This window comes from Pectinophora gossypiella, chromosome 12, assembly GCF_024362695.1.
Source record: "Pectinophora gossypiella chromosome 12, ilPecGoss1.1, whole genome shotgun sequence".
In the NCBI taxonomy this organism is placed as follows: domain Eukaryota; kingdom Metazoa; phylum Arthropoda; class Insecta; order Lepidoptera; family Gelechiidae; genus Pectinophora; species Pectinophora gossypiella.
In genome coordinates, this window is record NC_065415.1 from 2,684,167 (window position 1) to 2,702,246 (window position 18,080).

The window sequence follows — 18,080 nt, forward strand, 5'->3', positions numbered from 1 at the left end:
TATTAGTTGTTATAGTAACAGTCTCTGTGGTCCAGTAATTGAACGATGGACCCGTAATCCAGAGGTCCCGGGTTCGATACCCGGTGGCGACATATCACAAAAATCGCTTTGTTAATAATTCCCTAATTACTAATATGAAGTTTATAACTTACATTTAACTTTCTCTTGCACCTCGACAAATTAAGCAGCAGGTTGGTTTTCAATTGGACAAAAGCTGACACGTGTTCGTGAGGCACCGGTTGTGTGGTGGGTGTGGTCAGACCCTCATCACTGATCAGTGGGTTGATCTTCTTCAAGGCATAGTTGTATCTGTGTGCCGCTTCCGAAGGCCGGTTCTTACGGTATAACATGTTCCCGTCTTCTAGCAACTTGTTCAGCAGTATTAGCCTGGAACAGATGTAGAAAATTGTTAATATATTTTAGTCATAGGTGCCTCTAAATGGACAATGCTCGAGAAAGATGACATATCCAGAGGGGTCTGCACAGCAACCGTGCCGCGAATTATATCGACGGATTCAACCAATAGACGCAGCGTATGCTATCTACGTAGAGAGACGTCGTACAACCATTATGGGTGGAAGCCATCGATTTCCATGCGGTGGGGGCAGGACCTTCCAGAAACGCTGATCTTAGTATTTTATGGGATCTGTTAGGTGTTAGGGATGTTGTAATATTATTTACAAAATCATGACCATGACTCATGAAAGAAGAAAGGATAGATAAATTAGACTAGTTATTGTAAAGAGTTTTTTTTACTGTAGATTTGCCACAGATGTCATTAACAAAAAACATATTTTTGTGTCAAACAGTGTATTCCTTTTGAATACACTTTTGAATTTCAAATTAAGGAATTTTGAGGATTGTATTTATTTTAAAGAGTACTTACATAAATTCTGGTTTGCCTGACGCCATGACCCATGTTGTTGGTCCAAGTTTAGCGCCTTTTCTCAGGAAGCAATTGACCACCTGTAAATAATAATTAAATTGATTACTGAAAATAGTTGCCTTGTGATTTTTTCTAATTACTTTATTCTTCGATTTGTGGCTAGCTTAATATACAATTATTTTGTATTGTGGTAACATGGATATGACTTACATGAACATTCCGTTGTCCAATCGCCCTATCCAAGGGTCTCAGTCCACTGTGATCTACTCTCTCCAATGAAGCTCCACGTTCTAACAAGATCTCTACCAAATCAGCTGGTCCTCCACAAGCAAGGCCGAGTGGAGTTCTTCCACTACCGTCTGGTTGATCTGAAAAAGATAGTTGTATATTAATTTTTATATCATTTATAATGTATTCACTTGGTCAACCCACGTTGTCATATTACAAGAACTTACCAATGTTAGCGCCTTTATCTAAAAGCACCATCAATGTGGGAACTCTAGAGCGGAGTGCTGCCCAGCCAAGAGCTGGAATACCATCGGCATCTACTGCATCGGGATCAGCACCTAAATAAAAAATAATTACTAATTAATTTCATGTAAAATACAGTCTCGCTCAATCGATGTTATTTTAATTTTATCAAGATTCATCAATTTTGTAAAAGTCTATTAGTAAGTATACATATAATCTCTCGTCTGGTAGATAAACATTTTCTCGTTTTTTACATTATACTTAATACGTATTGTCTAGAATAACATTTAAATATTCTAACTGTCAATAGCTATGTACGAAAGGATGGGAGTAACTATAACAATAGAAGCATCTCTACTAACCATGAGCCAAAAGCATTTCAATGACATCAGCGTGTCCCTCAGCGGCAGCTAGGATCAATGGATTCTTTCCTCCAGACCCCATAACATCAGCTCCAGAATCCAATAGTCTTAGTACCAGAGCTGTTCGTCCATTTTTAGCAGCTAGGGCCAGTGGGGACATCTGTCTGGCGTTTAAGGAGTATGGAGTTGCTCCACGTATGAGGAGAGCATCGGCAATGGCAGCGTTGCCGGTGGAACAAGCCGCTGTTAGCGCTGTCTCACCTGTCACTGGGCAGATACCGTCGGGCTGAAAAGAGACGAGTAGACTTTAAGACTTTTTTAACTTATCTTAGAATTTCAAGTATACATAATTATTAGAATCTACACTCGCCTAGTTAAACCATCAAACTCTTTTGATGAAAGTTTACATCCTTCGAGAGACATATCGACAATTATAATCTACTTTTTGTTACTCACTATTAGTTCAGCGGTGTCTAGTAGATATTCTACAATATCCAAGTGACCATTCTGCGCAGCTGCAATCAGAGCATGTCTTGATCCCGGCACCAACTGCTCGATGTTTTCTTCATTGATGTCAATAGAATTCCTATCGTCCTTCCCTGTTTGACAGCCAAGCAGGTAGATGACTGTATCTCTGTGGCCATTCTTAGCTGCGTGTACTAGAGGAGTTTGTTCTGCTGTATCAGTATGGCTGAGCGATGATCCTGAAATTAAATATATATATAATTGTTTTTATAATTGTTTATATCTTTAGTAAAAAATATTCGTCATTATACTAGGCCAAGTCTTTTATCATCGAAAAAGTCCTATTAGGTATTGTACATTATTTACCTGCAGCGATCAGCCTTCTAGCAACATCAGTGTGTCCTCTTTGACATGCCAATGACAATGCTGAACATCCTTGCGAGTTGGTCATTTCTAAATCTGCTCCGAATTCAATAAGTAGTCCGACCATTGATAGGATTCCTTGATACGCGTACATACAGAGCAAGGGAGCATTTCCAAGACATTCGGTGATCTGATTAGGTGATGAACCAGCTAGCAACATCAGTCGGGAGACTTTGACGTTCGGTGTGTAAATGTTCCTCAAATTAGCGATAGACTCTCCTACGTTTGCTGAACTAGTCGTCACCATCATTGCCTGCAGATCTCTGGGACACAACCCCAACTGCGCTGGCCCCAAGTTTCTGTACATATGAGCTTTCAAGATGTGATGGCCTAACTCCATTGTTTTTTCCGCATCTAATGGTGCCTGCACTCTTGATAATCGGAAAGCTATCCCACAATGCCCAGCCCTGAGATCGCAGAGGAATTTTGGGCTTTCATTATCATCACGTCGAATCAACCATTCCCTGAAGGAAGGATGGAAGAACATATACGTGTTATCGATTCTTTTCACAAGGAAGTCGGTGAGGCTTTCGAATCTGTGGCAGAATTCATCCCATGGTAGAAAAGTGTCTACCAATAATGAGTTCACAGAGTAATATATCTCCACTAACGTGAGAGGGTAGAGAGCTGCTAAGCATACGCTTAGGATATGTGTCACTTTCTCAAATGACTGCACAGTCGGGAATCTTAAATTAAATTGGAGCAAGAATATTTGAGCCAACGATATTGGCACAACTTTGTAGTTCGTCGATTTCACCACAATGTGACTCCTCTCAAGCAGGTCTAGTATCAATTTTAGGAACAAGAACGACCCTTGGCTCAAATGAAGAACGTATTGAGCGAACTTCAAGACTGAATTATGAACTCCTTCCGATTTTCCTGTAGAACACTTGATGTTTGTTTCTATGATCGGCGCAGCTTGAACTCTTGCGTTGAAATATTCCAGCAAATCTTTGTGGACATTGTCAGAGTCATCCAGGCTTAGTCTTGTGTAGGGTAGTTGTTTGGCTATTTCTAAAAATTGTGTCCTGACAGTGGCTACAACTTTGAGCCACGTCGGCATCTCAGGCACATGTCTGGCGAGGAAGGAGGCGATGGTATATCCGTGGTCAGGTCTGTGATACTCTGCTTCACAAAGACCATCAACCAGGATGATGCTGTTGGTGGATTCTATACTGCCATTTCTCCTCAAAATGATCAGTGGCTCAATGATTCCCCTCATGAATGCAAGGTCGGGATCTGCTATGCACTCCTTCAAAGACAAACAAGAGAGCAGATGTGGTTCACTGAGCAAGTATTCTCTGTAGGCTTGGAGTTTAGGTGCTTGGCACAGCTGTGCTGCTAGAGAGTGCACAAATTCTCCGACTAAACATGTGCTGTTGTTGTCAGCCTGAAACAAATAAAGACCAAACTTTTTTATAAGAACACAACGATCGAAAATATACTGGAATAGATAGCACAAAACTTGAGTATCTACTTAATTATAAGGAATATGAAAATTAAAATACATACCTGACAAAAATGATAAGCGACAACGTTAGCAGCGAGATGTGTGAACATCTCAGCAGTTATTTCTTCCGGTCCGACTTCCCTTATATCCGATTGTTCTCGTAGTTCCTCGTATTCAAAGTTCCTTTTTCGACCGAAGCATGAGTACTCGACCAGTTGGAGAATCAAGGCTGTTTTGCCTGTCCCTGGTGAGCCTGAGATCAAGATACCTGGAAGAAAATAATGCACACTTCAAAACAGTAGTAAGGTTTTACGGTAGACCTAAAGTGAAAATATGTCAATTAGTATTAACTCATGATCCATAACAACGAAGGTAAAGGATTTTTGATAATAAAATATCACAAATAGAAATCTCTTCAAATCAATGAATGAAATAGACTACTATTGACATACCTGCCGAACTAGATTCCAAAGACTTCTCCATATCTCTCATAAGCCAATGTCGCCCAGAGAATATACTCTGATTCTGAGTTGATGGAACTTCGAAGAAAAGAGGTCGTAGTGTTAGTTGCGGCGATGGGTGCACTGTGGAAAATATACAAATATTACCACAAGTAATAAGTAAAAACAATAAGATAATAATTTTGTTGGATAAGCTTTATTTGTTGAATGGTAGAAACTTGCGGGATGTTCACAGATTTATAATTTATGCTGATTGTTTTGTCCCTAAACCCAAAGGTCTCAAACGACAACAACGTCGAGAAGATACTTTTTACAGCATCATGTATTGTGTAATGTTATATGAGCCCGTCGTAACCTAATAAATGTTGTGTAAATTCGCCTTATATAAGACAGGCAAAGATCTATGACACCAAGATCGGTGACGCTAATTAATGACCTAAATCTTCGTAATAGAAGAAAAATAAAGCCACAAATACAATATATAAAAAGTAACCAAATTCCAATAACGTACCTTTTTTGATTTCAGTAGAACTCGAAGATTGTTTGCTGTTGACTCTAGCGGAGCGTCTGGCAGCAGTTTTTCTATTCTTGAAAAATCCACTGGACATCCGAGTCAGTTCTTCTGATCTCGCGTTTTGTAAAGCTGTAATTTAATAATTAGAAGATGTTACTAATTACAATGGTTCTGTAAGAAAAATATTAAAGATTGCAAAACTGTTTTGGTTGATCTTCAGTTTAACAATAATAGTATTAGTTAAAACTTCGACACTTAAATCAACATTGCATGTTTTTAAAGAATATTAAAAATGTAAAACCCTTACAAATGAACTAGAAAACATTCAATGTTGTACTGTAGTAACTTAAGTAGTATTTCTACCATTCGCTCTAGAAGACAGAGAGAGCTAAGGTACGGGAAAGAAGAGGTCTTTTGGCTATTGACTATACTCAGAAATGGGTTGATGTAATGATGAAAGAAACCTATCTCACCGTTAACAGAATGTCTGCGGCTGCCAGGACTGGAAGACGAGCAGTTGCTGGCTGCAGACAGGGACATAGACGCGAGGGAGCCAAGTGAGTCGCGGCCAAGAGGCGTAGCTGCTTCCACTTCTGATGACCCAGTCAAAGTTGATACCTGGGAACAGTCGGAAAAAAAAATTGTAATAGACATTATAAAATGAAGTAAAGGTATGTTACCTTCTTAAGGTATTTTCTTTTAAATTTGCTACTGTGGTCCTGTGATTCACCGGCTTGCTTCTCAAGCGGGGAACGCCGGTTTGATCCCCGGTACCGAACTTGCACCAATGACTTATTAATTTATCTTAAGTGCAGTTTTCACTAGTACAGTTGGCTCGACCATTATAGACGGCGATACGGCTCACCGCCTATCGCGTTGGTCTAACAGAAAGCTGTGTAAGGTGGGGATACTTAGTTCATCCTGCGATGGATATACTTCGATAATCGTGAGCTTTTAACGAACAGTGTCTTTTAATAAATACAGATGGCTTTCTTTTTAGGACTGCTTGACGAGTCACTACCATGTTGTAAGTTTTTGCCCAGATAAAAATATGTGTTGTCCTATTACAGTAACCGAATTCCTCGTCATATTAGTACTCACCGGGCTAGTGTTGTGAGAAGCCAACGTATGTGCATCGAGAGAGGCGAGCGAAGTGCAGCTATCTCGAGCCTTGTTACGAGCACCGCGCCGCTCGCCGAGTAATAGCCCCAGCCGCATGTACAGATCGTTCTGTCGACGCGACTCGTAGCCTTGCTTGATGTGACCTCCTTCGTCATCTGAAATTAGATTTTTAGGTTAGAATAGACTACCATCATTTGAAAGAAAAATGTTTACATGTCGATTAGGATCGTTTTGTTCACGAGTTCTAACATAAATTAAGTTTTTAAGACGACAATATTTAAACAACGAACATGAAAGGTTTATAAAAGTGGCACCAAAAGTAAACCTTGCGACAGTTGTATTTTATTTTAATTTTGACAATGATGAAAGTTTTTATTGTTTAAGGCATGAGTAATGATCCTAATAGACATATAAAGTGAAAAGTAAATGAAACACAAAATGCACACAATAAAACTTATTTTCCATTACATCAGCGAATAACTTATGTAAGTACCCTAGAAAAGTTCTCGTGCTGAAGCCTTAGAGCAAACAACAACTCAAACACAAGTTCAGGCTACCTTTATGATGATGAAGACAAATAATTCAATCACGTAAACAAGTAAGTCAAACATAGGAAATAACAACCACCATCGCATACATGCATCGTGCACATATTGCAATAATAAATAAGTGCAGAATGAATTGGTAAAATGATTACTATTAAAAGTAAAGCATTCGATAAAACAACATTAAATTAGTAAATCTTCTGTTAGATTTAATAATGCATAGTGGTTATCGTTGATCAAACGAGTAAGTGATTTAAAAACTTCTTCTTTTTGAATCCTCCAACTTTTTTAAGTACTATTTGAAGACAACATATAGGTACTCGTACCTATTTAATAAAATCGACAATGTTTTCAAGTCAATCAGACGTTTAAAATCATACGACTTGACTCTCCGTTAATTATTGTCGGAACTTTCCAGAAAATCGATAGGTCTTCAACAAAATTATAAGTACTAATTAAAGTTTAAAAATATTCCACCAATTTGTGACTTAAACTTGTTACAGCGACACGCAATTGCTAACTTTATAATTATCGTTTCATTCTCTTGTCAGAAGAATTTCTCGAACATTAATCCCATGTAAACGTTTCCATAATTTTCTGAGAATTTTCACTTGTTTCTATAGAGTTCTCGAGTCTCCCACGTAGCGACAAGAATCAAAAACATCTTCTAAAATACCATATTTGGTATGAAAATATGATTGTTTTATGACAACTACATTTTCAACTTTCTGGGAGCATGTTTAAAATTCTATTGTACTTATGTGTCAAGCATTGTTTCATTATGAAGGGAAGTCGAGTGAAATATCTTGATGTACTTCCATAATCGTATGATGGATAAGCATGGTGAATAAGTTCTCATATTATCGGCTTTTGTGTGGTAATTTCTTCTTGCAATCGTAAGGAATATTTCTGAGAACTTTTTGTCATTATTCTACTACTTATGTAATCAATTCAAATGCTTCTAACTTTTTGTTATGTTCAATCCTTCGTTTGTTAAAACCACGTCTTAAAAGACTATCAGTGGTTTTTGTTATTATTCTAGAGGTATTCCGCTTTTCATCTCATGGAGATGAGTCTACAATGTATCTAATAATAACTAGTAACCTGTCATCACGTAGACAGCGCATCTTTCTCATACGATACAAAAAAACCTGTGTTTCCTGCAAACTCTGGACTATGGTCTTTTTTACAGGATACGGGCGTGATTTTATGCATGTATCTATTCATGACTTCTTCGTTGAATACATTTAAAGTGTCTTTCTGATGTACAAAAAATCACGTTTTATGTTCCGGTTTATCTTTGTATGGTACGTAAAGTCTCTGAAAGGTCACGATGTGCTTAGCATTGCGAAAACGTGGTGAGCCGTATCTGCACTTAAGATAAATTAACCCTTTCACGGACAGGGATCATGGGTCATTGATGGTTCATAATAGGTAATATAACAGCTTGGGATCGGAACGTCATTAGACGTTCTGTCCTTGAAAGTGTTAACAACTGATTGGTGCAAGTTCGGTACCGGGGTTGGGACCGGCGCTCTCCGATTGAGCACAAGACCACATTGATTAACCTAAGCTATCAAAATCGACGGAACTTCACCGTTCACCGGATCGTTCCCACGGCGGTTTCCTCAGGTGTCCGTCTCGACTTACACCGCAACCGCACATCCTGACCTTGCTAGTGTTTCTCTTATATAAGGTAAACAAGGGGCGACTACTTTGTTGCAAATAGATTTGCTTAGTTTTATATTTGAATATACAGTATAAAAAATGGGTATAGTCGATTATCTTATACTTACCTATTTTGATCTGAAAAATATTGTAAATAGTCTCCAAACAAGTTGCTGAACCATTTTTTTTTGACGTGACTTATTGTAGATTTGCCGCAGATGGCATTAACTACTTGGTTGGACAAATAGGGAGTGCTGAAGGCTCTCACCCGGTACAACGTTTAAGACAACAGGCCTGAGGGTGCCCAGCTGGGCGCGAACCTCGGCTCAGGGAGTCGTCTGAGAGGCAGAATATTTGAAAGGATTAATCGACCCTAGTGGGTCGATAGCGATAAGCGCTGAATGAGGAAAATCGTCAACCATGCCGGCGGGGTCAGTATCGGGGTTCTTTTGCTGAACCAAGAAACAGTGCTTATCTTTGAATAAAATATTCTTTCTCATCACTTAACACCTAGATTTACATTTATATTTTCTTTGAATGAAATACCAGTCTTCATCATTTAATAGATTTCGCTCATAATTAAAATGTATTACATTTACAGATAAATATCATGAACGTTATTTACATTTCGAGGATTTTGTACGCTTATTTTGTCATTGGAATCGCACAAATGATTTAGGAGGACTTTGAACAGCTTAAAGTCTATTATTAGTTAGTGCTAAGCTAACTAGTAAAGTAACACAGTAAGTCTCTCAGATAATAAGGATAAGCCTGTTCGGAGATAATGTAGCAAGCTTGGTTACAATAACATTATAGTACCAGAACAAACAAATCATAACCTCCTACAAATTGTGTCTAATCAAAATATTGATGAATATGCACAATGCATCATGAGAGACGTCTAGTGGTAATCGTCTGACGATTAGCAATGAGTGAGGCGGGGCGAAAGTGAATTTATAGGATCACTGGATACCCTTAGTGATCCTAGGGATTACTGGAAGTGTCCAGTTGGGAAGTTTAAAAATTGAAAAAACGGATGAGAACCGGAAACGGATATAATACACTAAATGGAACAGGAAAAATTCGTCATTTCAAATATAAAATAACAAGTTTTCAGCTAAACAAGTACTTCAAATTTTTAATTACAAATTTTGAGAAAAATAATGCTTTTTCGATAAAGTAAATATTGATTTATGTAGCTATAATTATTATATATTTTTAATATATATATTGTTATAATTAATATTTTTAGTGATAGAGTTTATTTTTATAACATGGCGTGAAAGTAGGGAGTAGTAAATTCTGACTACCAGCTAAAATGAAAACGTTTTTGAATGATTCATTATTTTGAGCGACAGTTTAATTGTTTTATTGAAGTAAGCAGAAAGATGAATCATTATTGACGTGTAGGTTTTTGAATAAATTGTCATGAACGGTTCCTGTTATGGTAAGAAGTAATTGAATGTCTTAATTAGTAGCACTAAGACTAGGTCGGAAGTTAGAAAGGATCGATTAAAATTTTACACTCTGCCAAATATGGTTCAATAAAATTACACTACACATCGTAATATTTATATTTAATGGTACGAAAAGATTATAAATTGTTTAGTTTTCGAACGTATGTGACCTAACCTGTATTAGGCTGGTTTTTCCTTGGAAAGTCAGACAGACATTCGCTTCTGTAAAAAACCGGACCTGTCAAATCTTCAAGTTAGGTAAGCGGACCCTGTGAAAAACGGGATAATGCTAGGGAGATGATGATGATGATATGAAAAATTTAAGCAGTTTGCAGTTAACTGAAAAATGATTGTTCTAACATACATCTTTTTGCATTTATAGAGTATTTTTTATGGTTTTTTTTTCAGCAGGTAACATTGTATATTGTCCATAAATGTGATCTTCTATCGCGTGGGTTGTGAAGTGTCACTTCCAGAAAACATAACCCATGGTACCTTGTAACCTGGGACCAGCCATTACAAAAACCGATCTCTCCCACGCCTGCACATCCAGTTCTCGAGTCATTGCCGTCTCAGCTGACATTGTAAACCTGCCTCGGAAATTAGCTTAGGTTTTTAACCTGCCATAGTTATGTGTCTTCTCCTATGAATAAAAAAAAGAAAAAAAAGCGCCATCGTAAACAAAAGTTAGAAAACTCCTTGCTCGAGTTTTTTATGTTTTAAACTTTAGTGTACTGTTTAGTGATGACGAGTACCAGAAATCCCAGATTAGATTCCCGGTTTGGTCAATTTAGGAAATGCTGCACGGTGGAATAAGTCCTAAACTTCTTCCAATGGAAGACAGTAAGCCTATGCCCAGTTCAGTCATGAGCAATATAATGTACCCACTTTAGGACTCTGGCGCACTAACATATTTGACATTTAGTGAGACTTACAGTTCAATTTGTCAAAAAAGTTAATGTGACATAGAGTGGGGGTATATTAGTATACACACTTCTGCCAACCCCTTTCGGAAACAGGCGTGATGCTATGTTATGTTGTTATGAACTGTCTAAGTGTGGGCACCGTTATAAAAGTTGTCTACTTCTCAGAACCTAATTTGCAGCTAATCTTAGAATTGGCGTCTTGAGATATGAACTGAAGGAAGATCTAATTAGGACTCAAACGAACTTACCTGTTAAGTGATGTTTGATTCCAATTATGCGAGGGTGTCTACCGAAGACGATTACATATTTACTTACGGTGTAATCGTCTTCGGTTGACACCTGAAGTATAATAGCAGAGTATCCACTTTTATCACAGTTCAGTTTTGGATTTCAAATTGTTATTTAGTCCCAGCTGTTTTTAGTGACCGGGTACTAAAACGGGTACTGACGGAAAAGAAAAGAAAAAAATAAATATATGCATGGCCATGACGTGCATGTTACGGGTAACACGGTATTGTATTCAAAATGTCAATTGTGTGACTGTTACATAACTCTTATGTACGGTTCAGTGGCATGGTCAAGGTTATTTAAGTGTGGAGGTGTTATAATGACCTTTGATAACGCGGTTAAGCAGCCGTAACATCATATTGAAATATATTGGTTTCTTTGATGGTGATAGCCCGTAGCCAAATTGCAAATGATTACGAAAAATGACATTCGGTAATCGGATAAAATATACAGGTGTTGATGACATCTTTTTTTTTTTTTTTTTTGACGTGACTTATTGTAGATTTGCCGCAGATGGCATTAACTACTTGGCCGGACAAATGGGGAGCGCTGAAGGCTCTCACCCGGTACAACGTTTAAGACAACAGGCCTGAGGGTGCCCAGTTGGGCGCGAACCTCGGCTCAGGGCGTCGTCTGAGAGGAAAAATATTCGAAAGAATTAATCGACCCTAGTGGGTCGATAGCGATAAGCGCTGAATGAGGGAAATCGTCGACCACGCCGGCGGGGTCGGTATCGGGGTCCTGAAGTCTTTGGTGTCGCGAGCTGATTGGCTGCCTCTATGGCTAGCGTAATCGGGTCGTCGGGAACGTATATTACGTCCTTCGGACGCCGATACTTTTCAGTACCGTCCCTAAGCGGAATGTACTCGGAAGCCGTTGATGACATCGTAACGAATACTGAGGTGGGTGGTTCAGACCATGATTCTGAGTTAATATCAAGTGGCGATTTCCGTCGCAAAATTCATGATTTTTTAAAAATTACTTTCAATTCTATACTTTTGCGATGGAAAATTATCAACTCAGAATCCTAGTTTTGGCTACGATGTCACTAACAGTCTATATAGGATTGACTTATGGTGACATAAGGTGACATGTCAAACCTACATATTATTGTTGGAGTACCCCAGCTCAATTTTCGAAAGGAATTATTTTATTATATCATGTTTAGGTAATTATCCAATCATGTAATGAAAGTAGGGTTACGATGTTTCTTGTAAGATCGGGAATGTAAATAAGGATTTGGAAACGTCCCGGACTTTCCTATTTAATCTTGGACAGATTATAAAATTCTATTAGGAGGTAATAATACATCAGAATCTAATTTATATAGCCTATACGTAAATGGTATTAAAATAACACATTCCAAAACCTCGAAAAATTGTTTCCTCAAAGATCTTTAAAAAATTGTCTTTAGTAATACAGACGCCCAAACCTTGTACTAAATATTAAAAAAGGTCTCCCCATATCCCCTACTGTGTCTAACGGAAGTGTTAATTGCTCGTTAAGTGTTGGTTTACAAGCTGTTATTGTTTATGATGTGGCATAAAGAATTATACGGTTTGATGCTTCACTGCTTTTGATATTTGACGGTAGGTTGAAAAATAATAGGTATGATGAGGAAGGAAATTTGGGTGAAATAGTGGCGTAAGTACTTTAGGCCGTTATTAAAGATAAGATACGTCAGAAGATTCATTGGTATTTTTTGAATTATGCAAATAAATAACTTATACTTATTGATGACGATAAATGTAAAGCATATGAATCTAAATGAAATGATGAAACTTATAAATATGAGTGAAAATTATGAGACTGATGATGATGATGACACTTGGAGCGGTTTAACTTCAAATGTGACAATAGAGAGTTGAAAAAATAGACTGGATATGAAGCCTAATAGATTTAATAAGAAGCTAAAGACATTGAACCTGGAAATCCAACGTGTTTTTACCTTACTAGTTAACAATGATACAATATCAAAGTAAACACTTCCCGCCTAATTTAGTAGCGCCGTCAATACTATTGTTCTGGCCTTTCGCAGCCTCCGTACTTACACCAACCTACGCCGTCGCTTTATGAATGAAATGTCCAACAGACCAGCAGCCTAGTTTTGACTCATTCACCAAACAGTGGGGGTGGCAAGTGGGGTTATGACAATGGTACGAAGGCGGACCTTACCTTGGTCCATATTGTTGAATTGTGGCACCACATGACTAAACTCAAGACTTACTTTACTCCTACTACGTTTAAGTAATGTTGAGTATTAGTCTTTGATTAATTGGGACGTGTTCTTGAGAGACTGATAGGATAGACTACTTACGTTCATAAGCGGAGTGGCTAAGGTCTAAAGATTCAAATCAACAAAAAAAGCAACTGATAAACTAAGATGGATATGATGAAATAAACAAAATAGTGTCTTAAGTACCTAGTCCGTAATGTCATGATAGACCGGATTATACCTTTGTAAGAATTTTCTACATGTCCGGGATAAGATCTGATAGAATCATTTGTTGTTTTTCATTTGACAAGTTAGTATTGATTGGTAGCAAAGGTGCTTAAAGATTTGTTTTATTTGTAACTGTGTTCATTTACAGTATTTTCGTGTACACATTTAAAACAACTATGTCCATTTCAAAATCAATGCCTTTTTATTTGTTAACGATAAGATCTTTATCGCGTTGTTTGTACTTGTAATTCAATTATCCTTTACTGTTCAAAATTTATTTTAATCTATCGTTGCATCTAAATCTTCACGTACTAACTAATTTACATTAACAGCATCGTACACTATCGGTCTGTAGATTTTATCTTCCACGCAGCATAAAATTTTATCGATTAAGGCGATCGTTTTCGCCCACATATCGATGTATCGTAATTTTTGTCACCGATGAGTTATAGTGATACTATCTCTTCAATAGCTTTTATAAGCAAGTCATGCATAGAACATTTTCTTAAGTCAAGATATTTATTCAAAGGACCCAACTCTTCGCTTGTATTGATATGATAATTATAATTAGATACGATGAACGTAATAAAAATACCAGTCAAGGTATCAACAAGGAATAAATAATTTGTTTGTTCGCTTCGTGGTTACACGAGTAAATAAATCTTGATGATAATTATATACAAATTGAAGTGAAGCTATAAACAAGAAGCTTTGTATAACTTTTTAATTATTTATACAGACCTACATTTGTTTTAACATACAAGTAGAATAAATAACACAACATTTTTTATTATACTGAAACGATGGAAGTCAATGAATATAATTAACAATCATAACATACACAGTGCAAGGTGCATTGTTATCTTTGCATGTTAATTTCATACCAGGAAAATAATTCCTTTAACTGTATTAGAAACTGTTGCAGCTGATACAATCAAATCACTTCAAGCGTTACCTAAAAGAATAAAAAATCAAACTCAAGAACGCAACAAAACACACAGATGCAAAAAAAATGCAAAACCGGTTTGAAGCCGAGCCTCGAATGAGCCGAGACTGTATGCAAACGGGCAATAAGATGTGCAAAAATCTGTCGTGCCAGCGAAGGAATGTGGACCAAATGCCGATATGTTTATTTAGAAATCGATTAATTCAACCCGCATAATTGATTCAATATTGATCGTGGATCGATTTCGGGTTAGTATCTCGAGAGGTTTTCTTTTTGATCGTGACTTTTAGCAATCATGCTGAATTGATTGCATTTTTAATTAGTATTAGCTTACTTAGTCATCGTTATTTTACATCTTCATCAATTTAAAAGCTTCATTTAACTCTTGATTTATTACGCCTAAGAGTAATTAATTCATCATCAGAATATAGTCCACATCCCAGTTATAAAAATTGAATATCGTCGTGCCTGTCAACTGGTTGAGCCCTTGAGGCATTGACGTGTGGGACGTCCACAACGATCTGATCTTATTGAAGACCAGACTGTGCCACGCCGCACTCCTCGGCCCTTCTTCTGGCAATCCTGTAGGTAGGAGTACTTCATGAATACCTAATGATGATAAATACCATACTCCATGAGCTTTGCAAGTCCTATTAAGTACGCAATGAGGTGTCTTAATTACAAATCGCTACCAACAACCCGGACAATATTATTCAAACTGACAGATAGAAACGTTACAACCTCAGACAGATTAATAAGTACAAGCCAAAGGGGCAAGGGCCGCAACGAATCGAAACTAATAGTTTGTTAGGAAACTGCAGCTGTGAATTAGTGGACTGTATATTTCAATTCGCTCAGAAATCTAGACTGATATAATTAATGGAAATAAAGTAACAGATTCTGAGATAATGTCCGCAGCCGGCCTGTCTGTGCAGGCAGTTGCAAAAGTCTAAAGGACCTACTAATAAATGCACTAGACTGGTTCTGTACGGAACCTACGTACATCCGGCGGCGTGGGCGAACCATGTCGCAACTGTCACTCACGGTTATTTACGGCGACATCCTCGATGAGGCACGGAGAGCTCGCGAATGAGCTCAGGAAAGTGAGTAGTATCACGTCGTCGGGTTGTGAATGAGATATCGACTGCCGAAGAAGGCATCAATGGAGCGCGGTAAGCAATGCGTGCGCAGTAGGCGACGCTTGCGCAACGATGCAAATGCGCGGCTTCCACGCGCGAGCCCACAGATATGTAAATTTCAAGATGGCGTGCGATTAAACTACTTACCAGACAGGGGCACGTGGTTCTCATGCGAATGACGGCTGGACCGCTGGCCGAACGGGCTCCGGAGTGACTTGGGACTGAGGAAGAATCTTCTTCTGGTGTGTGGTGGTGTGGGGCAGCTTTGTGCCAAGGTGGGTTTGGGCGGCTTCGGAAGTCGCATGGGAGACTGCCAGTCTGGCTCCGGGCGCGGTGACGGCGTGTAGCGCTCCATCACAGGTCTTCGTCCCTGACTGTTCCTCGCACAGATGGGGCACGCTTCGTTCCTGAACATGCAGGAGTAGCAGCGCTCATGTCCGCAGGTGTCTATCAGCTTTCTCTTTTTACCCTTATCAAAGGGCATGTTACAACTGGGACAGGTTGTTCCCCCAGTTTCATTCTCTAGCAACTGTCGTATCGCCGCCAAGTCTGTAACAAAAATGCGGAATGTTAATTCTTGCGTCACTATGATTGGATATTGTTGATGTATGACTTTAGTATGCAAACGGAGTTGTCGCTCCACGCATGGCAATCGATTTACGTTCTAACGATCCTTGAAGCTATTCTAGCGAAGGATAATGATATAATTCGAGTGCTACGCCGGGAATGGACAGTTATAACCAATTACACGAATGAGGATGTGGAGATGGAATTTAAATGGGACTACAGAGAAAATGATGGGGTTTTTACGGCGTAAATATGACTATTAGAACTTTAAACTCACTGCATTATACAAAAATGTATCTTTAGGGACGTGGTACGAGTGTCGTAAGACGCAAAAACGGAATAACTAATTGGTTACGACTTCTGAAAATGCCCCTCCCAGCCAGACTTAAATCAACACTTTCAAATTAAGCGGACGGTAAATCATGTGTCTGTAAACGAAGTAATTAAATACCTCACGATATGAGGGAGAGAGAAAGTAATCAGACATCTCGTTTACAAGCACCATCACGCGAGGACAAAATGACATTATGGGCAGATTGCCTGCCGTGCATACCACAAGCTCTTTTTACTTTTATCTTGTACTTTATCGACATGATATATTCGTTGGTCAAGAAATTAGTTTTTACGCCTATCAAATTATACGGGGGAGAATTTATTGTTTTAATTAGTCGTGTTCCTGTGATTGTAAACAAAATTTTACGTCACGCGATGTGCGGGGCCTGTTGAAGGCGCCCACTTTCCAATTTTGACCTTTTCGTAAATGCCTGCTTCCTTGGTATTGCTGAGGCAATTCTTAATGCTGACGATGTTATGTTACAAGTTGAAACTCAAATAAAAAATTGTGTTCTCGAACTACTGTTTTAATAAGGACATGTTTAAGTTTTGTAGTACAGCCTTCAGCGATGAAAGTCAGGTGTATGTTAATTTGTTTTTGACTAGTACTTTCACTGTCTTATGGAAATCATTATATTTATAAGGTTTTGTCCACCTCATTACAAAACTATTTTTTTTTCACGCTACTAAAGAAGCCTCGCATCCGCGGCGCTTGTGTTGCAATGTAAATAAATTAATTTTAAATTATAAATCTAAAATAAATCTCAATCTATTATTATTATTATAAATCTTTTTCGTAAGTCATACGCCGAAAAGGAAAGGAACGGGTAATCGACAGGCATAAAATTTGTGGAACACAGTCAATTTTAGGCACAAATCTAAAACAACCGTCTAACAATTTAACATTGGCTAATAACCCGACAGAATTATGTTGACAGCACACATCAAACGGTTTGCATACCAGCGAGATACCTTTTTGTTTCGCCCGGGTTATTCATTCATTTACTCATTCTTCCTAAAATTAAGAGCTGTCAATCATCCGTCCCTTTCCTTTTTGGCGGATAAGAAAATGACGGGTATAACTTAAAATAAAATTAGGAGGTGTCTGCAGGAATCGGGGCCATTACTTCTATAATACTTGTAATAATTTTTACCCACACCAACTTGTCCTATTTTAGCAGCTCATCAAAATGTGACCTGACTCTCTCCTTCAGTTTCTCCTAATAAGTCTACTGCATCAATCATCCTTATTTTATATCTACCTGTACAACTCGTAATCGTAAAGATTCATTAAGCATTTCAGCGATATCAGAAAACGAGATAAATACTTACCTCTTTTATTTTTGTCTGTCAGTAAGACACGTTTTTTTATATGAGACGTTAATGACTTCGAAGAAAATGATAATATATTTCTGGTTTTGCGAATATTTTGCGTTGAGTGGCAACACCATTATATTAGAATTTTATCTCGACGTGTCGTTATCGTATATTGATGAATATGTAATAAATGAGTTAGTACTTTCTCCAATAGGATCTGATGATAAATCTTCAAATGATACGCGTAAAATTGACAAATTCGAAGAGAAAATTATTGCAGACATCGGATAGTCTTTA

The 18,080-nt window shown here is 38.0% G+C and overlaps 1 protein-coding gene across 4 annotated transcripts in view; it reads right to left on the minus strand.

The window, feature by feature from the left end:
- LOC126371435 (protein TANC2) overlaps positions 1-18,080 on the minus strand; it is a 315,096-nt gene that overhangs the window by 1,197 nt on the left and 295,819 nt on the right. For 3 of the 4 annotated variants that reach the window (XM_050016718.1, XM_050016720.1, XM_050016721.1), the window contains 14 exons: positions 15,714-16,115; positions 14,896-15,009; positions 6,134-6,309; positions 5,506-5,650; positions 5,030-5,161; positions 4,510-4,641; positions 4,120-4,325; positions 2,551-3,997; positions 2,176-2,423; positions 1,720-2,005; positions 1,342-1,452; positions 1,097-1,254; positions 887-966; positions 153-387 (listed from right to left, as the gene is read on the minus strand). In XM_050016718.1, coding sequence (XP_049872675.1) covers positions 153-387; positions 887-966; positions 1,097-1,254; positions 1,342-1,452; positions 1,720-2,005; positions 2,176-2,423; positions 2,551-3,997; positions 4,120-4,325; positions 4,510-4,641; positions 5,030-5,161; positions 5,506-5,650; positions 6,134-6,309; positions 14,896-15,009; positions 15,714-16,115 — 3,872 coding nt within the window. The remainder of the gene's footprint in view (positions 1-152; positions 388-886; positions 967-1,096; positions 1,255-1,341; positions 1,453-1,719; positions 2,006-2,175; positions 2,424-2,550; positions 3,998-4,119; positions 4,326-4,509; positions 4,642-5,029; positions 5,162-5,505; positions 5,651-6,133; positions 6,310-14,895; positions 15,010-15,713; positions 16,116-18,080) is intronic. The other variant, XM_050016719.1, reaches the window with a different exon arrangement.